The sequence below is a fragment of the Diuraphis noxia genome, unplaced genomic scaffold (assembly GCF_037042655.1).
Source record: "Diuraphis noxia isolate RWA-SAM2 unplaced genomic scaffold, SU_Dnox_SAM2 contig0001, whole genome shotgun sequence".
Taxonomy (NCBI): Eukaryota; Metazoa; Arthropoda; class Insecta; order Hemiptera; family Aphididae; genus Diuraphis; species Diuraphis noxia.
In genome coordinates, this window is record NW_028301711.1 from 18,625,404 (window position 1) to 18,653,035 (window position 27,632).

Genomic DNA, 27,632 nt, shown 5'->3' on the forward strand with positions numbered 1-27,632 from the left:
ATGTACGCGGCTGACAAGCGAGAGACTCGTCCCCCCGATCGTTTGATTGATAGTCTGTTCCCGCAAGAGAGAACCAAGATGCTGCCCGTTACGAATACTACAACATCAACCACACCATCGACTACGTCAATTTTGAGTACCACCACAAATCCTACTATGTCTGTAGTGACAACTTCTGGCCCTCAGGCAAAAGCCGTATCCGAGCAATCGAAAACAGACCAAAGTGTTCAATCGGTACTTCAGCAAATGATGGCTAAAATGAATGCTAATCATTCCCGAACGGAGACACAGTTTGAAACTCTACATCGAAAGACGGAAGAGGGAATTAATCAATGTATTCAGCGATACCAACTAACGGATACTCGTTTGGCCAAATTAGAGGATGAGAGTGTTGTCATAAAAAATCGGGCTATCCAACAAACCACTGACAAACAGGTTACCGATGGTCGTCTTAATACCTTAGAATATGAAATTATTCAAATGAGGAAGGAGGTAACTCGGTTGTCGGATCAGTACCGAGCATCGACGAACCCGGATCTGTCACAAATTCTGAAGCCCACAATCTTGTCATCTACTACTGTCCCTCTCAATTCGTCTGATAGCAATAACGTGTCTTCGATACCCCCGACGATCCCTGAAACCAGCCTCTTGAATACCTTTGATTCACAAAGATCATCTTTTTTGGGATCTCAAGAGCGGTTTCAGGACGCTGTAACTGAATTCTCCGGACAGATCAAAGTCATACATCCACAGAAGTTTATTGGTCAGGTCGATGCCTACTTCGAAAGCGTATTTGTGTCACCGGCCCAACAACTTATTTCTGTACATCGTCGTTTAGTGGGAGATGCACAAATTTGGTATGAGTCATTAATCCCATCACCCCAATCATACGTTGAGTTTCGCCGATTATTCCTCCAGCATTTTTGGTCTTCGGCAACTCAACGCAAAGCCCGAAATGAGGTGTTTCGACCGTACCAATACACTAGATCCGACGGTCTAGCTACGCATGCCATGAAATGGATTGCTGGGGCCAAATACCTCAATCCACTAATCGAGCAATCTGATCTTGTGTCCACCATTATTCAGCACTATCCCACACCGCTTGGAATGGCCATTCGAGGTCGAGGACCACGCGATACCAATGAACTGCTATCAGTTTTGATGGAGTTTGAAGAGTCTGCATCATTTTGTGATCGACGTCGTGAAGACAACCAAGTTCGACCACCATTCCAACATCAAAACAATGGCAATCAACAACCACGCTATAATGCTCCTCGTCGCGACAATTATCGTTTCCAACCACGGATGCAGGCACCGGAGAACGCCGGGCCCCGCCCCGTAGCACAAGTGGATCTGTCGGGAAATGCCGACGAGACTCGTACGTAAGTATGTCACGTCACGAAGTCTCGCATATCCATGAACATACACCGTCCACCCAGATTGTCACAGATGGAGTCTCGCCAAAATATAAACGTCCCGAGTTGTCAATTTCTATTTATAATAAACCATTCAACGCCCTACTTGATTCAGGTGCTTCTATTTCAGCCATATCTGAAGAGATCTTTGCATCTATCAAACGAAGCATCCCGGAGGGACAGCAATTATCGATTTTACCCGTTACGGGAGTGACCATATCCACCGCCGTAAAAGGTCGTAGCCGGAAAGTCACTACCCAAGTTCTTATACCATTCTCTGTTCTCGGTCATACCTCTGATTGTATTTGTCTTGTTGTTCCTCATCTAGCGACCTCTATTATCCTAGGAGATGATTGGTTGACCCAAAACAAAGTGTGTTTAGATTACTCTGAACGGGTTGTATGTCTTCCCCGCTGGTCAATTAATATACCATTTTCACATTCACATGATGAAGCCATTAACCGTTTAGATACTCTATTTACATTATCCATCTCACCACAAGATTATGCGAAATCGATACCTGAGCATTGTATAGCTAGTGTGGAAATGATTTCGCGGCAACTCCAAACGCCCACAAACCACAACGTAATCTGTAGTGTACGGGTAGACGACGATCTAGAACCTTTTGGCAATATAACTGAACACCTTTTATCGGTCCCTAATCTATCGTCTCACCAATTTGATCAAGTTGTTGATCTATTTCGTGATCATCACCACATTTTTCGCACTCGTCCCGGATTAAATTTGTTATACACCTGTCGTTTCAATGTCAGTGAGGATATTCCTTTCAAGATCCGCCCATATCCAGTACCGTTTGCCCGCCGTCCTGCAGTTGAAAAGGAATTGGCTCATATGTTAGAGTGGGGGGTCATCGAAAGATGTTCCTCGCCTTATAGTAACCCAATTATATGTGTTGGTAAAGCAGATGGTTCTGTTCGACTATGTTTAGACGCCAGACGGGTGAATAAGATCATACAACCTATGCGTGATTCATCGCCCCCTCTTGACGAACTACTCGCCCGTTTTGGAGGAAAAGCAATTTTTTCTAGTATCGATTTTACGGCCGGATATTGGCAAGTTGCTCTACACCGTGACGTTAGGAAGTATACCGCATTCGTGTACGACGGCCGAACATACCAATTTTGTGTCGTACCATTTGGTTTGAACATATCCAATACCGCATTCCAACAGGCCCTAGAGTCAGTTCTCTCCAATCCGGTTGAAAACCACAACGAAGAGGGATTGGGAGATCTTCATATTTACGTCGACGATGTATTGGTGTCATCAAAGACATTTGACGAACACATGCGTCGCCTCCGTCTTTTATTTGAGAAAATAGCTGTCTCAGGTATGTCTTTAAAATTTAGCAAGTGCAAATTTCTTCGTGATAAAATTAAATTTCTTGGCCATATTATCACGCCGTCAGGCATGTCAATGGACCCATCAAAACTGTCGGCGATTCATGATTTTCCAGTTCCTCGACACAAAAAAGACCTTCAGTCGTTTATAGGTTTTTGTAACTTTTATAGGAAGTTTACCGACCACCATGCTTCTTTGATCGGTCCATTAATTGCGTTACTCAAGAAGGGAGTTCCGTGGCGATTCAACGAGGTAGATCTGGCGAATTTTAATTCCGTTAAATCTGCATTTACTGAACGTTTCCTTGCCCATCCTGATTTCAAGTCAGAATTCTATTTACAAACCGATGCCAGTCAACTTGGTCTTGGGGTGGAATTATTTCAAGTTGATTCATTAAACGAGCGACAAACGATCGGATTTGCTAGTCGAACCTTAAACGCCGCCGAGAAAAACTATAGTATCACTGAATTGGAACTACTGTTGTGACGTCCAACGCAAACTAACATTATTATAATTCATAATTGTACTAGCAGGTACCGTATGCGCGCGGCATGCGACCGCGAAATAGATAAGGCATACTATCCCGCGCGCCTCAGTCTCCGCCGATCCAATACTTCACCACTTTACCGGCAGTCGCACACACGCTCCCCTCCTAGTACCCACGGCTCAGAGTACCGGCCACTCATGTTAGCAGTAACGTATATGTGACCCCCTCCCTCACCTGTCGTTTTTCCGTGCCACCTAAGATCGCAAAGTACTGACCGACACCAGCAAAAGCCACCACTACCTTTTCTCCCGTCTCAGCTCCCGGTACCATGAGCGAGTAGCACGCGTTTTGCTGGTGCGCCGAAGGGCGGTACAGGACACACACTGGTTACTGGTACGTATTTTGGTACATCTTTTGTTATTATTCTCACCGTGGCCGGTACTGTTAGGTTATTATTATTTATTGCTATGCTATTATATTGTTGTTATTATACTTATGTATTATGATATATTATTGTTGTTCTCCCGCCGGTGAGCCGCTCCGTCGGAGCCGTGTGTTGAGTGGTGTTCATATCTCATTTTTTAAAATGTATTATTAGTTTTATATTTTATTTTGACCGAGTTTTATGCCTTCGGCTTTCTCGGCACCAACTTAAATACTAAATTTGGAAAATATAAATATATATATTTTTCCCCAAATTGAGGTGTTATTATTTCACCGTCGGTCACCTTTCCTATTACTGGTTCAAATGTACCTATTCCCGTTCTTATATATATTAAAAAATAAAATCCACGGCACTCCGGCCCTCGGGTCTCGGTCCGTGGTTGGCGACCGTGAACGTTCTCGAGGCGGCCACATGACTCTCGAAAACATGACAAATATAATCGAGCAGTCACAGATGGCGACCGTGACAGGACCTATTGTAAAAAAAAAAAAAAAAAAAAAAAACAAAAGAAAAAGAAATTGTTCATATTTATATTGGGTACATTGTATACAGTAACGTGACCGGCATTTGATTAATATAGTTTACGGTATTGTGGGTATCCGAATAATTATTTTATTTCGGTATGTTTTTGTTTAATCACGTAAACGGCGATGACCTGTAAAAATGAATGTTACGTAAGGTCGCGATGACGCCGACCGGTCAAAGGCCGAAGGCACGGGCCACTTACGCGCGCTGTGCGACATTGCCGCGACGTCGTTGTGCGATAACGCCGAAACCAGTATCCGTGGAAACAATTACATACAATATGGGTGTTTTAATACAATATAAATTATAATAATCCGTGTGTAAATACAGGGAAAAAATATATGTATAAAGAAAAAAAAAAGTATAAATTGATCCATTTGAGATCGTATAGTGTGTTTGCGAAGGTGATGGCTGAAGCTCGAACCACCAAACGGTTATGCTTGGGTTAGTGTAGGTACCGGCCCGGTGAATCATAGGTGGTAGGTCCCTATACAGAGCAAACTGTTGTCTGCGTATTTTCCAGAAATGCTCCTGTGTAATATTGGTATTGGTGCCATGATGAGTACTGACTGCCGATGCTGGGAACGGAGAGTATTGCGTGTGTGCGTCGCCATCAGGACAGGTTTCGTCATTTTTGGACTACACTGTCACTGAGGCCGCGAAACAGCGATCCAGGTGTTCACCATCGACCGGAGGTGTCCCGTCATCATGATTCATGGTGCAAGTTGATCGGCGGAGATAGGTCGTAATGTTAATTGCTTATCTGTACACGTCGGCGTGTGTGCCTGTATGTATATATATATATATATCTCATCCCATTTTACCTGGTTCATTTACATGACCAGTAGCACTTTATTTTTATCGGTCTACCGCCGCGCCGCTGGCTATCTGTATAATATTAATGTGCTATTTTTGGGTGCGTATCGTTCCACCACAGCTGTGCGATCGTTCCCCATATTATTTTGTTTAGTAAATTCTGATAGTATCAACGTTCTACGTACATTATCATTATTATCGTATTGCATATTTATTTAGTTTATTCCTGATCATGCTCATATAGCCCATCAGTCGAGATTTTGTTTTGTTCGCCTGGTATACTGTCTGACGACGATCTTTCCGTCCACGTATAGATCCACGCGCGTGCAATTTAGTGTTATTAATGTTTTATTTTTGCAACGATGATTTTTTTTTTGTTTTTTGTATTTTATACGTAGTCGAAACTCGGGTGGTAGACTGACCCAAAAAATTAATGATTCATGTTAGGCCCGTACACACACCGACGGTTAGTTATAAGTTTGCCATACGTTGTAGCCCGTGGTGTTTATCGTCACCCACAATGTAGGTTGTCGCACACCGGTGCCGTCGTTTGTACGTCCCGGGCACGTATGGGGGGTCGTCAGGAGTATTTGTGCCTACTTAGTAGGAGCGTAATATGATTACTTGGTGTGGTGCCTAACACTATATCCATTTTATTTCATTAATGGTTACGGAGTTGTTGATTCAGTCTCGACGATTGTCGCGTTTTCGTATGATTCCGTACCAACGATTCTGATTGTTGTTGTTCAAAATGAATAATTATTTTTGTATTCTCCTAGTACTGTATGATTACAATAATTATTTGTTAATCATTATTCGTGTATGATTCGAGTTATTTTCGTACTTTTTATTAATTATTTTTTATTATACTATTCATTTGATTGTGCCCATATATTATAATATATCCCACGCCACGGTGATTTTCAAAATTTTATTACCAAACAAACTAGTGTGTTGTTCATGTGTCGTCCCGGCGTTACCGGTGATCATTTTTATTGATAGATTTATTTAATTCCTCATTTTGCTATCGACATATTTGTCCTAGGATACTCATTCTCGTTTTACATATTGTTTTTTTCTTAATTAATCTTTTGTCGTAAGACAACTAGATACTTATTTATTTATTTTTCTCACTCTTCGGCAGTCGTATTAATATTGTTTTTTTTGTCTTCAATATAATTTGTTGACCGTTTTCTGTTACGTTTCGAACGTCTCGTTGTGGGTTTTCTGTTTTTTTGGAATCTCATCAGTCGTAGCATCTATATCGATTGATCTGTTCGTGGATGGACAGTGCCGGGAAAAGAAACACCAAGCCACCAATCCGGTTAATCGATCAAATTCTCCAACCAGAAATTTTAACCCAACCCGGATCCAACATGCCTCCTGTCGTCACAACGTCTAGTGTCACTGGATCCACTGGGACCGCAACGATGAGCTCTAGTCAGTCCACATCCAATCCGAACACCTCCGATCAAACCATTCAGAATATGTTTAAGCAGTTACTGGCAAGTCAACGGTCAAATGAAGCCGGAATCCAGGCCATGAGGGAGGATATGACTACGCGGTGGGATGAATGTTTGGAGAGGTGGCAGTCAATTGATACACGAACCACAAAATTAGAAGATGACATGGCTCGTTCTAAACATCAAACGGTTAAACTGAACGAAACTATCGGACACAACACCAACCGTATAACCTCGCTGGAGGACGATGTTCGGACAATCCGGAGTGATTTGAACCGTTTTGTCAAACAACCAAATCCAACACCACCCGCCAATGCGACAGCTGGGTTCCCAACTTACACCCCAGCACAGCCAGATATGTCCCAAGGTTTTCAATCATTTAAGGGGAACACCATACCTACATCATCCACAATGAATCCCGTGGGTAATTATACAATGTTGAATACGACAGGTCAGTGTCATTCGTCATTTTTTGGGTCCCAAGAACGCCTCAACGATGCTGTGTCGGAATTCTCAGGACAAACCCGTTCCATCCATCCAGAACGTTTTATCCGCCAGCTAGATGTATATTTTGAGAATGTTCCAATGTCAGCAGACCAACAATTAATTTCTGCACAACGTAGACTTAGTGGAGATGCTCGTCTGTGGTACGATTCACTCATCCCCACCCCTCCGACCTACGATGATTTCCGCATATTATTCCGTCAACGATTTTGGTCCGCTGCGACTCAACGCAAGACTCGTAACGAGGTGTTTCGGCCATTTCAATACACGAGATATGATGGTCTCGCAACGCACGCCATGCAATGGATTGCCGGGGCAAAGTATCTGTCACCACCCATCGACCCAATTGATTTGGTTTCGACAATAATACAACACTATCCGATTCCCCTTAGTATGGCCCTGCGAGGACGTGGACCACGTGATACAAACGAATTGTTAGCTGTTTTGACTGAATTCGAAGAGTCCACATCGTTCTGCGAGCCACGTCAGGATGATCACCGACCACATCACAACAATATTCAACCCAATCAACAAAACGAACGGAGGGCACAGGACAACCGACAAGGATATCGTGGAGGGTACAATCGAGGGCAACCACCGAGGAATCAGCCTGCGGCTACAGCCGCCCCGCCCGTCCACCAATTAAATGTGTCGGGAAACGAGGAAGCTTCTCGCCAGTGATTGCAGCACGTGACGAGAGCCAAAACCCATCTGCCTGCAACCAACCATTTTCGTCTCCCACTGATTTCCCTGAACGCACTGTGAAACGCCCTGAGCTTCAAGTCGACATTTTCGGAATAAGTACGTCCGCACTGTTGGATTCTGGTGCATCCATATCTGCGGTCTCCGAACAATTTTTCGCGACCCTGAAGAGTCAAACTAACACCGCATCGAAACTGTCTACGCTGCCCGTAACGGGGGTCACTATTTCCACCGCCATCCAAGGCCGAAGTAAGAAGATCACCCGGCAAGTGTACGTACCACTAAGTGTGTTCGGACATGAAGCTCCGGGGATTTTTCTGGTTATTCCCCATCTGTCCACTGAAATGATTCTCGGTGATGACTGGCTTACCCAGTACGGTGTCATTTTGAATTATGTAACCCACCAGGTCGAGTTCCCGAAATGGAACATAGTTTCACCATTTCGACCAGAGATCGGAGATATTAACTCTACCCAGATAACCCAGATCATCGTACATCAGGAACTAGATCGACTCATGCCCACGGCAATAGAACACTGCATATCTGACATTTCTTTCGTAAAGCAAGTCTCGACACCTACACCCGTCCCGTCTCACCCACTGGACTGTGTCGATCATACACAACCAGTTACCGATTCACTCACAAAACCATGGTCCGAGTGCATAGTAAATTTCCACGAAGTACCGGATAAGGAACGATCAAAGCTCATAAGTCTACTGGACCAATATCATAGCATTTTTGATGATCGACCTGGGCTAAACAAATTATACAGTTGCTGTTTTGAAGTATCAGAAGATGTACCTTTCAAAGTGAAACCATATCCAATACCATTTTCCCGTAGACCTGCTGTTGAAAAGGAACTCCAACGAATGCTTTCATGGGGGGTTGTCGAACGATGTTCCTCTTCTTACTGCAACCCGATTGTATGTGTAGCGAAAACGGATGGTTCCGTTCGTTTATGTCTCGATGCCCGACGCGTGAATCGGTTAATTTTACCGATGCGCGATACGTCCCCTCCACTTGACGAACTTTTAGCTCGGTTCGGGGGGAAAACAATTTTCTCCAGTCTGGATTTTAGTGCTGGATATTGGCAAGTGCCGTTACATCCAATAGTACGTAAATTCACAGCGTTTGTTTTTGAAGGGCGGACTTATCAGTTCTGCGTCGTACCTTTCGGTTTAAACATTTCGAATACAGCATTCGGCAAAGCATTAGAGGCTGTGCTAAATATTAAAATCAATGGGACAGACAACAACCTAGACGATCTGCACATATATGTCGACGATGTTTTAATCTCATCCACCTCGTTTGACGATCATCTCGTACGCCTCGCCGCTTTGTTTAAGAGAATATCCATGTCAGGAATGACATTGAAATTGTCCAAGTGTGAGTTTCTCCGACAAAAGATCAAGTTCCTCGGACACATTGTGACTCCACTTGGGATGTCTATGGATCCGTCAAAGCTTCAAGCCATTCGTGAGTTTCCCCAGCCTCGGAACAAAAAAGAGCTACAATCATTTATCGGTTTTTGTAATTTCTATCGAAAGTTTTCGTGTCACCATGCCTCAATTATAAGCCCGCTGATTGAACTCATCAAAAAAGATTGTACTTGGCGTTTTGGGTATGAAGAGCTGAAGCTATTTAATGCGGTCCGTGAATCATTCACAGAACAATATCTGTCACATCCACATTTCGACCAGAGGTTTTACCTTCAGACTGATGCGAGTAAAGTTGGACTCGGTGCTGAGCTGTTTCAAATCTCTCCAAGCGGAGACCGGCGTACAATATCGTTTGCTAGCCGCACTTTAAACACCGCTGAGCGCAATTACTCCATAACAGAACTGGAATTGTTATCTATAGTCTTTGCTTGTGAGAAGTTTCGGGTATTCATCCTAGGATACCCAGTCACTGTCCTGACTGATCATCAAGCCTTAACCTTTTTATTCCAATGTCGCCTGCGAAATGCTCGATTAACTCGATGGACGTTACACCTTCAAGAGTTCAATCTACAAGTAAAACACATCCCCGGCTCAGATAATGTTATTGATGCTCTATCCAGAAGTCCTGCCGGACGCGAAGAGGCGGAGAAGGTGATGTCAAGTTTTCCATGTGTTTTAACAATTACGTCAAAAAAGGTTCAAGCCGAGTTTGAGCGTCAGATATCGTCTTTCAAATCAATTTGCTTGTCCCAGAGGGAGGACCCTAACCTCGATAGACTTCAACAGCTGCTGAAAGACCCCCAGAGTCAGCAGACCCCGTATCTCGAACACTATAGCTTAGTAGAGGGGGTACTGTTTTATCGACGACACAAGTCGACTGATCAATGGCTCGTCTACATCCCCATCAACAGGATAGACGAACTGATCACTCAGGTGCACCGTCATTTTGGCCATGTCGGACCAAAGAAGTGCATACTCGCCATACGTGATTTCTGTTTTTTCAAAAGCTTTCAGTCCCGTATCCGAGAAGTAGTCCGAAATTGTGTGTTGTGTCAGAAGACTAAAGCGTCCACGGTCCGTATAGAAGGGGAAATGCGATCTGTTCTCGCCGATGTCCCACTCGGGCGAGTATTAGTCGACCTATATGGTCCTCTCCCTCCGGGTTGGAACCAAGTCCGATATATTTTTGTCGTACTAGATAACTTCTCCCGATTCGTCCGTCTATACCCAGTGAAGAAAGCCACCGCTGTCGCGGTAACCAACCGCATGATTGATGACTATATATCCACATACGGTAAACCCCGATGCATCGTATCCGATCACGGTGTACAATTCCGGAGCAACGTGTGGCAGAATCGGTTATTAGCCCTCGGTGTACCGCCTACAATGACGTCTGTGTATCATCCCCAGTCCAATCCAGCGGAGAGAGTAATGAGAGAACTCGGACGCATGTTCCGGGCGTACTGTCACGAAAACCATACCGAGTGGCCACGGTACGTATCGTACATTGAATGGGTGTTAAACAACACAGTCCATGAGTCGACAGGCCACACCCCACAAGAGCTTTTTCTTTCCGTCGAACAATACAACCCATTCGGAAATGTCGTTTCGTTCCCTCTTCGTCTTCCTCTAGCACAGAGAACTAAACTGACCATGGCCCGAGAGATCCAGCTCACCCACTCCGAAAGAAGAAAACACCGCCATGACAAGCAGGGCGTGCCCGTATCATTTGTCATCGGTACCCGCGTATTGGTGAAAACGCATCGCCTAAGTTCCTCCGTCGACAAATGTATACAGAAATTCTTCTTGCTATACGAAGGGCCCTACGTGATCACCAGCCGTCGTCAAGACAACGCATACACTCTGGCAGATCCAAACACCAATAGAACTATTGGGACTTACAATGTTGTTCACCTCCGTCCGTTCCACGAACCGATCAATTCACCATTGCAACAGGCTGAAGTCATAGGTAGCACTCAGGGATCATAGCAACACATTTCTCGTATGAAATTTCCGTCAATTATTATTAACGATTACCTATTATTTAAGTTTGCGTTCAAACATCGTCATCCATGAAAGCTCTCTCCGATGTAGCGAATTTTCATGGGGGGGTTTCTGTGACGTCCAACGCAAACTAACATTATTATAATTCATAATTGTACTAGCAGGTACCGTATGCGCGCGGCATGCGACCGCGAAATAGATAAGGCATACTATCCCGCGTGCCTCAGTCTCCGCCGATCCAATACTTCACCACTTTACCGGCAGTCGCACACACGCTCCCCTCCTAGTACCCACGGCTCAGAGTACCGGCCACTCATGTTAGCAGTAACGTATATGTGACCCCCTCCCTCACCTGTCGTTTTTCCGTGCCACCTAAGATCGCAAAGTACTGACCGACACCAGCAAAAGCCACCACTACCTTTTCTCCCGTCTCAGCTCCCGGTACCATGAGCGAGTAGCACGCGTTTTGCTGGTGCGCCGAAGGGCGGTACAGGACACACACTGGTTACTGGTACGTAATTTGGTACATCTTTTGTTATTATTCTCACCGTGGCCGGTACTGTTAGGTTATTATTATTTATTGCTATGCTATTATATTGTTGTTATTATACTTATGTATTATGATATATTATTGTTGTTCTCCCGCCGGTGAGCCGCTCCGTCGGAGCCGTGTGTTGAGTGGTGTTCATATCTCATTTTTTAAAATGTATTAAGGTCTATTCACACACAGCGGTGACGTGACAGTGCCGTGACCGTGGCGTATCCGTTCCGTGATTCTACCAGCCGTGATTTGTATTCACAGTAGTCAGTGTTTCATCCGTCATCGTTGAGTAAAGTGCTGTATCGCTGTCATTGACCAAACCTCGTGGCAAAGATGACTATGTTTTCAGAAAATGATCTATTGATGATTGCTTTGATTTTGGATGAAGAAGAGGAAGAAAAAGCAGTGAAAAAACGGATGTGGGTCCATAAGGCATGGAAGAAAAGACCAACTGAAGGAGAATTTTCCACTCTCTATAAGGAGTTGATGGATGATGGAACAAAGTTTTTTGAATATTTTAGGTTATCTGAATATTCGTTCAACTTACTGTTGAGCAAGTTGGAAGTGCATCTGAAAAAGCAAGACACACATTGGAGGAAAGCTATCACACCAAGAGAACGGCTTGCCGTTTGTTTGAGGTAGTTGTATAATCTGATGTAAATATAAGTTAAGACCAGGGACGTAATTTCAGTTTTTTTCCTGGATTACTGTATTTAAAAGTGGACCAATTTTAACATGGCGGTTTTAAAAAAAAATAATATATATATATAGGGTGCATCACGAAAAAAAATGACGCACCTGGTTAAGACATAAAATAAGAATTAGATACAAGTTTTACAATTTATATTAAGTACATCATCTTTATAATAACATATTTAAGTATTTATTTTTTTTTATTATACTTTTAAATCATACAGTTACTAATCATACTTTTGGAATGCACCAAAACTAGAGTCTTGGCTTTGATCACCTGGAGAGTTGGTGAAAGAACTAGTCGCTGAAATAGATGCAAGGTTAGGTGGAGAATAGGCTGCATTGGTAGGTTGTTCATAGTATGCTCGGGTAGAATACGTTGGGTTTGGAGGTGGCTCCGTAGATTGATCTTGCTCCATAATCATTTTGAATTCGTAATTTTGAACCGTAGCAAATATATCAGACTTGGCGTAATGCCAGTAGCGTGGGGGTAAGTTTTTTAAGACTGGAGCTATTCCTGATAGGAAAGCGTCAACTGGATGCTGTGGGGCCAATGGTTGTATATTTTCATTTTTTTTGACGAGATACTCCATGACAGTAGCAGCGGCAGTTTTCGAGGGAGGAGTGTCTGGTACCGACTGTTTTGTTTTCTTTCGTGGTGTAGGCAATGTAAAACACTCAGCTTGTTTTAAATTGGACGAAGTACAACTTTGAGATTCTACAATCTCAGGATTAACCACGTCTTTTGTACAGTCTATGGAGTTTTCTTCATTTTCATATTGACCTGATTCATCAACGACATCATTACCTGCATTCTCTTGAGTTGGTACTTCAAAATCTATGTTAGTCATTGTATCCCTCTCCTCGAAGAACTTTGTTAAAAAGGTTAACTGCTGCGAATATTTATACTGCTTAGTATTTTTCGCTCTTTGACCACTTACAGTTTTATTTTTCTTTAGAGATTTTCTAAAATTGTCTCTAATATTACCCCACCTTGTTTTACAAGAAGGTCCTGTAACACAGACAAAAAACATGTGTTAAATACTTGCAACCACAAAAAAGTAAGTGGGTCTTGCGGTAATTCAAAAATTATTAAAATTATTGATATTATATTAATTTGCTACGTTTTTTTAAATAAAAGTCTCCGATTCTTTCTATTGATTGTCAACCTGACTAATGTCTAATTATTCTTAATTTTTAGGAAATAAATAATATCGCATGAAAAATGTATTAAGTAATACATTTTCCATATTTTAATCAAATAAAAACAATAAATAGAAAAAATTAATAATTTAGTTGTAAACTTTTGTTTTAGATTCTGAGTGAAACTATGAATGTATTGATTTTACAATGATGTGTGTTTTTTTTTTTGTGTCTGTGTACACGATAAGTAGTCGAAATAATTTTCACTGGTTGTTTATATTTGCATTTTCTATACACAATAGAATTTTGAAAATAATTTGACTTTTTTTGAACTGTTTACGGACATTGTCAGTTTTCAATTTTTTTAGTTTTTTTTTCTATAAATATCAATAAAATTTTATTTGTTGGTTAAAAAAGCTTGAAAATTTAATAGAAGGCTCCTAGTATATTGTTTCAAAGGCAGATGAAAAAAATCAAAAATCGTTTGTGACAGTTTTTTTTATAAGCATTTAAAGTTCGAATTTTGACAAAAATTATCAAATTAAAAATTTAATAATTATTTTGTAGTTAAAAATTTATAAAATGTTCAACTTTTATAGCTAAGGATTGAAAATTTAAAACAAGGTTCCACGTAAATAGGTTATAAATCCACGTAAATAAATTACTTTATTCACCTTAATATCATCAAATATACTTTCGCATATAATCCAAAACGTGCTATTGGCTTGTTTTTCGAAATTGAGTATATACATATGAAATCACTTTGTGAAAAATAGCAGTTAGACCAAAACGTACTATTTACAACGAATAAATAAGTTTTATTATTTTAATTTAATTTCTTTCAGGTATTTGGCTACTGGTGATTCGCTTAAGACAATTTCATTTAGTTATCGCATGGGGCATAGTACTGTTTACCAGATCGTACGAGAAACCTGTAAGATAATTTCTGAAAATCTTATGAACGAATTGATGCCTACTCCGACAGAAGAAATGTGGAAGAACATCGCTGATGATTTTTTTCGTATGTGGAATTTTCCCAACTGCATAGGAGCTATGGATGGGAAACATGTTACTATCCAGGCCCCTCCGAATACCGGATCGATGTTCTTTAATTACAAAAAGACGTTCTCTATTGTTTTGTTGGCTCTTGTAGACGCTCACTGTAACTTTATTGCTGTCCATGTAGGAGCATATGGCAAGAATAGTGATGGGGGAGTTTTTGCTAATTCAAGTTTAGGCAAAGCACTTCAACGTGGTTCATTGAATGTTCCAGAAAATTCTACCATACCTAACACAGAGATTCAAGTGCCATATGTTATTGTTGCTGACGAGGCATTTCCTCTGAAGAACTACTTAATGAGACCTTATCCAGGAGATAATTTGGATGATCGAAAACGTAACTTCAATTACCGTTTGAGCCGTGCCAGGAGGACATCAGAAAACACATTCGGTATTTTGACACAAAAGTTTAGACTTTACAATAGGCGGATTCAGGCGTGTCCAAAAAACGTAGATTACATAATTTTGGCTTCTTGCTTACTACATAATTTTATAAAAAAATATGATTCGTGTACGTATAACTACGTAAATCAGCAAGTGGATTTCACAAGTAAGGGACATACACTACAAAATTTACATTTGCAAGGAGGAAACGCAACTACAGATGCATTTCGTACAAGGGAAATATTCACTGAATACTTTAATTCCGAAGCTGGTTCTCTTCCTTGGATATGAAATACTTATAATATATTATATAAGATAATGTTAGTATGAAAAAATATGTAAAAAGGTACTACTGGGATTATTCAAATTAATAATAAAATAATAAAATAATTAGAAATAATTTATTGTATTAATTTTTTTTAATTATTGTATTTCTTACCAGTTGTTTCCATTTCCTCTGCTATTTTAGCCCATATGATATTTTTGAAGTCCGTGTTCATATACTTGGGATGTGATAAATCGTATAATACGGAATATCTTCGCACTAACTCTATCAGTTTTTCGTCATTCATTTTTGTACTGCGATGAAAATGATGACCGTGAAATATGAAAAATATCGGACGTAAGTAATCGGACGCGCACGGTGCGATGACGGCGACAACACTGTTTGCGTCGGTACGGTCACGCGCCGGACGTGTGAGAACGTCATGCTTATCTTTCCTTTAAGAATATTATTAACCTCGCCGGGGGAATCCCGGAACGGTCACGGCACTGTCACGTCACCGCTGTGTGTGAATAGACCTTTATTAGTTTTATATTTTATTTTGACCGAGTTTTATGCCTTCGGCTTTCTCGGCACCAACTTAAATACTAAATTTGGAAAATATAAATATATATATTTTTCCCCAAATTGAGGTGTTATTATTTCACCGTCGGTCACCTTTCCTATTACTGGTTCAAATGTACCTATTCCCGTTCTTATATATATTAAAAAATAAAATCCACGGCACTCCGGCCCTCGGGTCTCGGTCCGTGGTTGGCGACCGTGAACGTTCTCGAGGCGGCCACATGACTCTCGAAAACATGACAAATATAATCGAGCAGTCACACTGTCCATAGTATTTGCTTGTGAAAAATTCCGGGTGTTCATTCTTGGTTACCCGGTCAACGTACTGACTGACCATAAGGCTCTCACCTTTTTATTTCGTTGTCGACTCCGCAATGCGCGTCTCACCCGTTGGACCCTTGTGCTACAAGAATTCGACCTGAGAATCCAGTATATAACCGGTCCCAGCAACATAACCGATGCGTTGTCTCGAAATCCAGTAAATCGAGATCTAATCCGTAACCAACCCGATTCTCATGATATTTTTGTAGTTACTTCTCGTAAGCTACTTTCTGAATATCAGTCTCGAATCGAATCATTTCGACATATACTATGCGAACAGCGGTTGGATTTAGGGCTTCAGAAGATAATTGACCTCCTGTTAAATCAGTCTACCGTTCTGAGTGCTATTATTGAACGATATTGTATGTATCGAGACATTTTGTTCTATCGTCGACATCCAGATTCTGATCGGTGGCTAGTATGTATACCCCTACATCGGGTTGATGAACTGATTACAAAATTCCACGTACACTTTGGGCACGTCGGTCCGAAAAAATGTATTTTAGCCATCCGGGATGTGTGTTATTTTCGAAATTTAAGTGGAAATGTGCGTAAGGTTGTGAAAAGTTGTGATACGTGTCAACGCGCAAAAGTCAGTACCGTAAGGATAGAAGGTGAAATGCAACATGTACTAGCCAATGCACCCCTCCAGCGAGTCTGTGTTGATTTGTATGGTCCATTGCCATCTGGGTGGAATCACGTAAAGTATGTTTTTGTTGTACTAGACTGCTTTTCTCGATTTGTCCGATTATTTGCGATCAAACGATCTACTGCAGTTATAGTAACAAATCGTATGATCACCGACTATATAGAAGTCCATGGTACTCCTCAAACCGTTGTATCAGACCACGGAGTCCAGTTTGTTAGCCATGTGTGGCAAACCCGTCTTTCTGCCCTTGGTGTATCGGTTACGACTACTAGCGTATATCATCCTCAAAGCAACCCAGCCGAAAGGGTTATGCGCGAGCTAGGTAGATTATTTCGTACGTATTGTCATCAATCCATACTGAGTGGCCTCGATACGTCCGGTATATTGAATGGGTGTTAAACAACACCGCTCACGAGTCGACGGGTTTTACTCCCAGTGAGCTATTTTTAAAGACAGACAGGTACAGTCCCATATACGAAGCTGTTGAATGTCCCCCGAGGCGTAGCGATGACGCTATGGTTAAGCTTACCATGGCTGCCGAAGTTCAACGCACAAGGGCTGAGGAACGCCGGATTCGTCATGACCGCCATGGAAAAGCCGTTAAATTCCTAGTAGGGGAAGAAGTTCTTGTCCGTACACATCGATCCTCTTCCGCCGTTGACCACCAGATAAAGAAATTTTTTATGTTATATGAAGGACCGTATAAAGTCGTTGAAATTAGAAGCTGTAATGCATATGTCGTGGCTGATCCTGTGACGAATGAAATTCGTGGAACTTATAATGTTATTTTCCTTAGGAAGTATATCCATCCTATTACAGTTCAATCAAAACATCGTGATACCGGACTAGGTCCGAATCTGAGTTGATGATCCATGTATATACACAATTTCTCCCTTACTTTCTTTATGTAGAAGCGATCCAGACATGTCCGAAACACTTCTACAGGGGGGTTTCTGTAACGATCGAAATTATATTTGTCATTTATTAATTATTATGAACCATGATGCGATAATGCTCTCCGTCCCACGGTCCCCTCTTGCCTCCGCTCATAGGTAACACCAAACAACACACACACACTGTCACGTATACCTACCTAGTACCCGTGGTTCGGATGACTGGCCGACACTGTATCGTATTATTAACACCTCATTAACGGCATAGGTAATAATAATGTAAAAATGTAAAGTTCACCGGCCAAACATATTTGATGATTATTACGCAACATTATTATGCAACGCTGTCCGATGAACAACCCGCCCGGTCACGGTCATTTCGCATTAGTATATTTTCTTCGCTTCTACGGACCACAGCATGTCGGAGTAAAGAAGAAGAAAGTCGCCGAGTGCGTCTTCGGGACGACGCTCAACGGCCCTGAACAATGATGGTAGTATAATTTTATTAATGTTGTGAATACAACACACACACACCCACACCTTGGCCGGTGAATTTGTATTAATAAAAATTAAATAGGTGTTGACACCTTTGGTGTTCTTTGAAATTATATATTATAATATTCTGATGATCCGTATACGTATACTATGTTTTATGTGGATATGTTATTATTGATTTATTTATACGCTGGTGACCGATATCCGGAGCCATGCTTGAAATTGACATACAGTCAAATTCCATATTTTATTCTATTATGTATTTATATTTTATATTGATCTATTGTATCTGATCGGTGACCTTCAGTGGCGGCCAAGTTTTTATGCCGTATGGCTTTTCTTGGTCATAAATTAAAATTTTATTCCTAATATACTTTAAATAATCACTCCCCATATCTATGTTTTTTTTTTTTTTTTTTAACTTTTTCCCCTTTTCCGAGTCACTTATTCATTTTATATGTAAAAAAAAATCGTTTTTTCATTTGTATAAAAATATAAAATAAACTTTTTTCATAAATACCGAATGTTTCATAATATTTAAATGATTAAATGTATGTAATTATAAAACAGTAAGTCCCATCATAATCACCAGTATGACTGATTTCTGTACACAACTAATGTTTAATAATAATTAGACAATTCCTATGCCTCACTATTCCTAATAATTAATTTTATTCATGTATTCATATAAACTACTAATACTGACTATAAAGTTATGTACTTATGTCTGTTAAAAGTTAAAACATGCAATATACAAAACGACTAACTCTGGCCACTCCCGGATAATAAAGAATTGTTATTGAAGTAAACTTAAAATTACGCTATCATAAGAAATGTACTTGTAATAAAACTCGTTACTCGTTTGATTTAGGTTGAATGAAAAATAATTTTTATACATTCTAATATTTTATTTACCTACTAGCTGCTTGTGTAACTCGATTCCGGGCATTGTGGAAACCGCCTCCGGGGCCTTCGTGGTGGTCAAGCGAAAATCGTTTCACCGGAAATTTGAAAAGAAATTAAGCCAAACCGAAAACTGTGACTTTGAGTGTCTAGCGGTCTTTCCTCTTCTGGTGTAATACACTAATACCGTGTACTACTCCTACCGCATGCCCAGTTCTGTTTAGACTGTATGTATAAGCAATTAGGAAATGCGAATAATTGTAATCGAATGTCTAGCTATCAATCATCACTGTATGAAAATCTTTGCGGGATATGGCATCCACGTATGGTGGATTGCATGCATGTCCCGTCGTATGCAAGATGTAAGTGAAAATCGGGGTCTGTGGGCTGTGGATTTGAGTGGGTACCGATTTCGGTGCAAGTTTTTTGTGATAACGATTATAGATAAAGCTTGGCGGGAATGTTTAAAATTTGAGAGTCTAGCAATCCGTCATTAACGTTCTAAATGGATAGACTGAAAATTTGTTACGTTTGTATGCTGCTTTTGGTTGTTAAAAAGTGTATTTACCTTTGACCTTAGCGTTGTATTATATAAGATGGTGATTATGACGTAATAAAAATTGTATAAGGTATAATTTTCTTGTACATTGTACAATGTTTTGTACACTAATTTCATGCTATAGACTTCCATAGTCATACTTTCCATTTAAATAATTTTAATAACTATATTAACTGATATATAGCTCACCGAGTAATCATAATTTAATGTAATTCAAAAAAAAAAAATTAAAAATATATATATCCTTATTCTTATATCATATAATACATAATATACATAATAATATATTATATAAAAGAACATACCTTTCTATAATTCTATGTACAAAGTTTCTAATGACACTATTTTACATTTTAAGGATTTTTTTTCACAGGCCTGCTCTAATTATCTTCTCAAGCGTCCTCGCGTTCAATAACACTAATCCCTGGAGGCAGAAGGACACTGGCCTTTTAAATAATTTGGTGTAGGATGGTTTATGTATATATGGTGAATCCTAGTATTTTATGTCCCTATATCTTTTTTTTTTAATCTAAGATTAAAAAATTCAACACTAAGTTTTCCAAAAGTTTTTCTTCAAATTACAATAAACAAAAATCGAAGCCTCATTATAGGAAAAATGTTATGAGTGTTTGAATTTTATATTTGTAAATCGTATACGAAAAACGATTCTGAGCGAAGACGGTTTATCTGTCTAGGATATATTATAGATTATTAAAAATTTTCAAATCTTAGATTTAAAAAGAAAAATTTTTATGAATTTATAGTTTATAATAATTTGCGAATTTTCGTGATTTTTACATAATATGTTGTCGAAATTCAAACTTTGAATGCTTGTAAAAAAAAATTAAGACAACGCATTTCTTTTATTTTTCAATTGCTATTTTAAAAATATGATAGGAGCCATGTATTAAATTTTCAAATCTTAGATTTAAAAATTAAATTTCTTTTATGAATTTCTAGCTTAAAATAATTTGTGAATTTTCGTGATTTTAAGTATTTTGTCAAAATTCAAACTATGAATGCTTATAAAAAAAAATTGTGACTATGAATTTATTTTATTTTTCAACTGCTATTGTAACAATATGTTAAGAGCCTTGTATTAAATTTTCAAGCTTTTCTGTCTAACAAATAAATTTTTATCGATATTAATTTTAAAAAAAACTAATAATGATCGAAAATTTCAAATGCCTATGAATAGTTCAACTTAAGTCGAAAATTTTTTTGAAAATTGAATGGTGGATAGAATATACTTATATAAACATTCGGTGAAAATTTCATGTATCTATGGTCATTTGTTTTAAAGTTACATCAAAAACCAAAATCGATTTTGTCGAAAAATGAGTGTGCGTAAATTTCCCGTTTTTCCCTTAATTTTTAGTTTGTTTTTTTTCGATTATTTAGAAAAGTATTAAGAATTTTTCACTTTTGACTCCCCCAAAGTACCAACTAGATTCACTTTATGATCGAACGAGGTACTGAAGTCAAAAGTCGAAGCATTTTTACTGCCCCAAAACGTGATGACAGACACAAAAAAAAAACACATCATGGTAAAATCAAAATATAAATAATAGTATTGCAATAGGTAACCATTAACATGTACTTTCAGTATCTCATACACATATTTATTTTGATTATCTGATCATTATAAATATTATTAGTTATAATTATATTAGTATTCATTCATGAATTAAAGCGATAACTTGGCCAGTCAGTGCATATAATGCAGACCAGTAGTAAAAACTAATATTTATACTATTTACCTAGGAAATTTAATTAATTAATAAGCTGTTTAACAACACTGCGTGGCACGAGTTAATTATATTTTTTATGGAAATAAACCACCCGATATGTCCTGGTCATAGTGGACAATAGACAACGTTTAAAATTCTCTTCCTTACAAAAACGGTATGTACCTACTATCATTGATTACATTATTTATAATCAATGGTACTTACTACATATATATTTTAATAGTGGATATTAAGAGGACGTGATACCCGCATGTGTTGTCTCCGTCTTACAAATGCGTAACATGGTACATTTTTCGCTCAGCAGAACACGTGTACCTCCGTTAACTTAAAAATTAGAGTGAACTGACCTCTTATAAAATTTAAAGGTAAGATTACTATCTAGACAACCTCATATGCTTTTTATTTTATATCAAATTTAAAGCGAGTTATGAGTATTTTAAAACTGTGAATTTTTTGTGCATCTTAAAATACTCATAACTTCCTTTAAAATTTAAATATATTAAAAAGCATATGATGAGGTTGACTAGATAACAATCATACCTTTAAATTTTATAAGAGGTCAATTCACTCTAATTTTTAAGCAAACGGAGCTACACGTGTTCTGCTGAACGTAAAATTTACTATATAATGCACTTGTAAGACAGAGACAACACATGCGGGTATCACGTCGTAAGCAAATAGTCTGACGAATGTGTCACGTGTCGTCGAAAATTATTTTTTCGTATTTGTGATTTTGTCATTGATATTTATTTAAAAATGTAATTTGTTAGGTTTAAAAAAACTAAAAAAGATAGACACCTATAATTTTTAATTTCTAATTTCTATGAAAAAAAAATGAACTGATTTTTAACTTAGTTAAGTTACTTTTATTTTTTAACTAACTTGTAGCTTATTTACAAGTTGAAACAAAATAAAGGTAATTTTAAACTTTAAATTTAATTTAAATGTTTAACCTAACTTATCTAACGAGTTAAAAAATAGTTAACTTGCTCAACATTGACGGCATCTATTAAATTTCCTATTGATTTTTAGTAGAAGAAATTATTAAAAAAACACTACAACAATATTTATTTGTAGGAACATACTTTTTAACTTATATTGTAGAAAAAAAATGGATTTATCTACTCTTATTTACTGTGTGCTACGGTACAAATAAATACACTAAGTGTGCAACTGGCCAACTAGGCACTAGTTTGATCGTAGGAACATTTTAAATACCATATAAATATAGGTATATAATTTTTTAAACCGGATGGTTGTAGGATAGGCGTTAAATTGTATAGTTTGCCTCAGATCTGAAAAATGTTCTGTACGCCACTGATCCAGATATCAGAATTAATACATTTTCGTAATCAGTAGGAAAGAAAAAGAAGGTTTGTTAAAAAGAGGTTTTACTGTATATCGATATATAATGAAAATACGACTAATATGTATATATATGTATATATATATATATATATATATATAAATTAATATATGGTAAAAACTGTTATGTGTGCCGTGTGCGTTCGAGCGTGTATGGATTCATCTTATCTCTCCGGGCTCGACACTCTGACATAGTATGACCCATAAACTCGATAATTTAATACGTATATGATTTAATAATATATTTTTTTAAATAGTTTTGGATTTTTTTAACTTATTTATAATAAACCAAATTCATATTTCATAATTTTGTATTGCATATAAATCATAGCCCTAGTCATAATATCTGTTGGGTTGTAAATTGTTAGAATTCAGAGTTGTGGTCGATAAATATTTGCAATTTTAAATTCTGTCTATCATATATTTATTGACATAATATTATAGTTACTAGAATAATATTTACAACAGTCTATAATCATAATATAAGATTAATGTTCATAACACAATATTATAGCATTATGATATTTATGTTCATCGTTTTAAGATATGGCTATCATATAGGTACATTTATATACACATATTAGTTTTAAAAATAAGCAAATTGAAAAAAAAAAAAAAACATTCTACATGACGTGTTATCCAGTGCCATAATGTTAGTATTATATATATATAATATATATATATATATATTATTGTTATATATAGTTTTTAATGAGTATGTAATAATAACCTACAGAAAATAACTTTGTCCAAAATTTATCTGAAAAGACATGTACTACAGTAATTCAGAAGAATATTTTTACCGCGAAACACCACTAATAACCACCCAAATTCTGAAGGGGCTCGAGTTTTATAAAAAAAATTATGATAAGATTCGTTTTAAAACTTAAAAATGTTATTACAAACTATTAGGCCCGATGCACACGTGCGTTTTTCGCCGCTGCGGTACCGCAGCGACGCCGCAAATACGGCGTAATTAATGTGTGATCAAATCGTGCAGTGCACATGTCTTGCGGCACCGCTGCGTCACCGCTGCGTTTGGTGTCTGCCGCAGATAACAGCGTCGCCGCAACGGCACCGCGCACGCAAATCCGGTTCAGTAGTACATTGTTGTATATCGACTCATGCACACGTCTGATTTTTCCACGCAAGATGTCCGAAATCGACGATGTTGACATTGAGTTGTTGATCGGTGAAGTCAAAAGTCATAAAGAAATTTGGAACATCGCTGATGAAAATTATCACGATAGGACCAAAAAAAGAAGTGCTTGGATAAGCATTTGTCAGAATTTTTTTCCATCGTTTGATGAAAAGGACGACAAAGAAAGAAATGATATATGTAAGTATTCGTAATATCATTAAAATTCGTCAAAATCTCGAAAATGCACAAATTATTTTGTAGTTTCAAATATATTAATTTATTTATTTACAGAGTATTCTAAATACTATGATAATTGATAGCTATTTTATAACTATGAAAAACTGTCGAAATTTTGACGTTTTTAAATATTATTAATAAACATATGGTTATTGACAAATTAAGTAAATCCTTAGGTGAACTATACAATTAGCAACTATTATATTATAATTTATAATTTTTTTGTATTTTTCTCTTACCCATCATATTTTATATTATATTATATTATATTAAAAAAGGTAACAAATATTTTATAAAAACAATTGTACATGTAAATTTAAACTCCCTGAAATATTATGACAGTACCTAAATTTACTGATTCAACCAAATTTAAATATAGTATAAATTATAATGTTATAATTTAAATAACATTAAAAAAAAGTTCTTAAATGTAATTATTTTGCCAATGAACACTGCCAACATCCGACACAAAATAATCAGCCAACTTATTTCTCGTTTGAATATAGTTAGTTGTACTTGTTGTTCCTCCATCTTGTTCTGCATCAACAAATCCTGTAACACTCATGACATCTTGTATGTTGATTCCATCTCTAACTCTAACATAGTTATGAAGTGAACAACATGTTTTTACCACTTGAATGGCTAAATCCAAATTAGCATTTATGGGCTTATGAAATATTTTCCATTTATTTGACATTATACCAAACCCACTTTCAACATACCTCCTAGCTCTGGAAAGTCTGTAATTAAACACCCTTTTCTTATGAGACAATAATTTTCCACTGTAAGGTCTCATGATGTTCGACGAAAGGGAAAAAGCTTCATCACCAATAAATGTGTAAGGCATATTTATATTAGTACCTGGAAGGGGTTGGCTTTTCGGAATGTTCAGTGTATTATTTTCAAGTGCCTTATAAAAATTTGTCTTTTCAAAAATCGTACTATCAGATTCTTTACCGAAGGCGCCAACGTCAATATAAATAAACTTGTAGTTTACATCTACGATGCCGAGCAAAACAATTGAAAAATAATTTTTATAATTATAAAAAAGTGACCCACTCATCTTCGGTTTACGAATTCTAACGTGTTTGCCATCGATTGCCCCTAAGCAATTGGGAAACTGACTGTAGTTTTGAAATCCATCAGCTATATCTCTCCATTGTTCTTCCTTCAGCTCAGGAAATGTTTCAGATCGTAGTACTTCCCATATAACACCACAAACTCTTCTCAAAATTTTTCCAATAGTTGAGTGTCCTATCCTATAAGTTAAATGTAAATCTATCTGATCACATCCACTTCCCAAGTACCTGTAATGAAATTATGACTCATATAATCATACTCATATATCGAAGCATTATTTCGACAAGTTCTCGTGTATACAGACACAAAAAATAAATATATAATTAAAAAACACACAACATACTAAAATCAATACATTCTTCGCTCCGCTCAGAATCTAAAAATATATAACATAAAATATCCATGACCCACTTGTAACATACTATACAGCAGAGCGACATCCACTTACCCACCTTTTTCAAATTGCACTTGTGTACTTCCACGAATTATATAAATTTATTTTTCTTAGGTGAAAAACTTATCAAAAAGTGGAGAAACATAAAAGACAATTACATTAAAAGTAAAAAAAAAAAAAAAACGACGTCAGGACAGGGTTCCAACTTTGGGAGACGTTACATTTATGATCGTCAGCTATCTTTTTTACTAACAGCCGGGGCCACAACCAATACACAGAGTAGTTTTTATGAGAACGACGTACAGGAGGATACAGAATTATTAGCAAACCAATCTAACGAAGAAGCTGAAACACCTCCCTCATACACACAAAGCAGTTCATCAAAAAAACGCAAACACGACTTAGAGTCATCTTTAATAGATTATCTAAACACTCCTATTCCGAGTCAAAGTTTAACAATACCAGCTCCAGAACCAAATCCAGACAGGTCTTTTTTCGACAGCATATTGCCATCCATTGCAAATTTAACAGAAGACCAGAAAATAGAATTCCGCTGTGAGGTACTAAATATTATAAAACGGATGAGGGCTGCAACTTTACCGCCACAAAACTATGGTTATCCACAAATTAATCAGGATTATTTATATGCTAATCAAACATCACAGTTATCAAACTACTCTACTCAAATTCCATCATACCAAAATCAAACTCCCAATTACATGCAACAACGCCCCCCAAGATATACCCGACCTGGCCGATATTCTGCTCCACTTCCTCAATCAAATAACATGCAACAAAGCCCACCAAGATATACTCAACCTGGCACATATTCTGCTCCACTTCCTCAATCAAATAACTATGGGATGGATTCCAATCCTACATCTCCATGTACGAGTATATCAATTGGAATCAATCACAGTGTTAGTGAAGAAGATAGTCTTGACATTAATTAAAAATATTTAACAAAGTAATATTATTTTATTTGGTACATTACTTATACTTCTCCTACGTGTACCTATATTTTGTAATGTTAAACCCCATATATTTAAAAAGTAAATAAATATGTTTTTCACGTTTATACCTTTTATATAGTATATTATACAAATTATGTTATTTTTATTATTTATATTAAAATATTATAATACCTCAAATGTTTTTTTATAAAAAAAGATGATATTATATATACACATTATGTGTTATATTGTATAAGAAAAAACAGAAATTCCCAAAAGTTTTCAAACTTACCGGGAAAAACAAAAAAAAAAAATTAAAAAAACGGGAATTTTTACGCAAAACCAAATTTTGAAAAATTCGATTTTAGATATTGGTGTAACTCTAAAACTAATTAACGTAGAAACATGCAATTTTCACAGAATGTTTATACAAGCATTTTCTATACATGATACAATTTTCAAATCTTTAAGTTTTTAGTTTTTATATTATATTATATACATTTAATACTTACTTACGCAAATAAATAATATCAATAGAATTAACTTACCTCAAAGTTACTGCAATCATTTCTAGTGGTGGTATAGAGAGTCTCATGCACGTGTCTTGAGAGATTAGCTTTGGAGATAATTTTGTTGCTAGTTCGTCAAACGAGCTAACACTCATTCGAAAATAAGTAAAAAACTTTTCTGGATTTTCTCTCATATCACTAAATGAAGTATAAAATTCACCTCTTAATAATCTAGAATCTGTGAATGGGTGCACCCAGTAACGTCTATCATACGTCCGTACATATTTTTTGTGCACCAAGTAAGCTAAAATTGCCTTTTTTTGTAATAAACCTCCATAGTTGGTAACTCAATGGCAACTAAAAACTAACTAAGTGATGTTCCACGCTGAAGGCCGTCTCTGACGACTGGATGACGTGCGGTTACCGCAACAAAAACGCAATGGTGTGTATTCAACAACTGCGGCGCCGCAGCGGTACCGCAGCGGCGAAAAACGCACGTGTGCATCGGGCCTTAGACAGATTATTTTTGGTATTGTAGGAGACCACTACGTCACAA

At 37.7% G+C, this 27,632-nt stretch overlaps 2 protein-coding genes and 1 pseudogene across 2 annotated transcripts; 2 read left to right on the forward strand and 1 right to left on the reverse strand.

Moving 5' to 3' along the window:
* On the forward strand, positions 1-1,386 carry LOC149060147 (uncharacterized). The gene has a single exon (XM_089216175.1). It carries the CDS (start codon positions 1-3, stop codon positions 1,384-1,386), a length of 1,386 nt encoding a protein of 461 aa, XP_089072301.1.
* Positions 1,387-12,526: 11,140 nt separating this feature from the next.
* On the reverse strand, positions 12,527-15,751 carry LOC149060148 (uncharacterized; annotated as a pseudogene).
* An 8,163-nt stretch (positions 15,752-23,914) lies between these two features.
* Positions 23,915-26,567, forward strand: LOC149060149 (uncharacterized). The gene is made up of 2 exons (XM_089216178.1): positions 23,915-24,101; positions 25,729-26,567. Exons 1-2 carry the CDS (start codon positions 23,915-23,917, stop codon positions 26,565-26,567), a joined length of 1,026 nt encoding a protein of 341 aa, XP_089072304.1.
* Positions 26,568-27,632: the final 1,065 nt, after the last annotated feature.

Coding starts and splice junctions, on each gene's coding strand:
- LOC149060147 (XM_089216175.1), top strand. CDS start 1: ATGTACGCGGCTGACAAGCGAGAGACTCGTCCCCCCGATCGTTTGATT.
- LOC149060149 (XM_089216178.1), top strand. CDS start 23,915: ATGTCCGAAATCGACGATGTTGACATTGAGTTGTTGATCGGTGAAGTC. Junction 24,102..25,728: donor CAAAGAAAGAAATGATATAT/GTAAGTATTCGT, acceptor TATTTTTCTTAG/GTGAAAAACTTATCAAAAAG.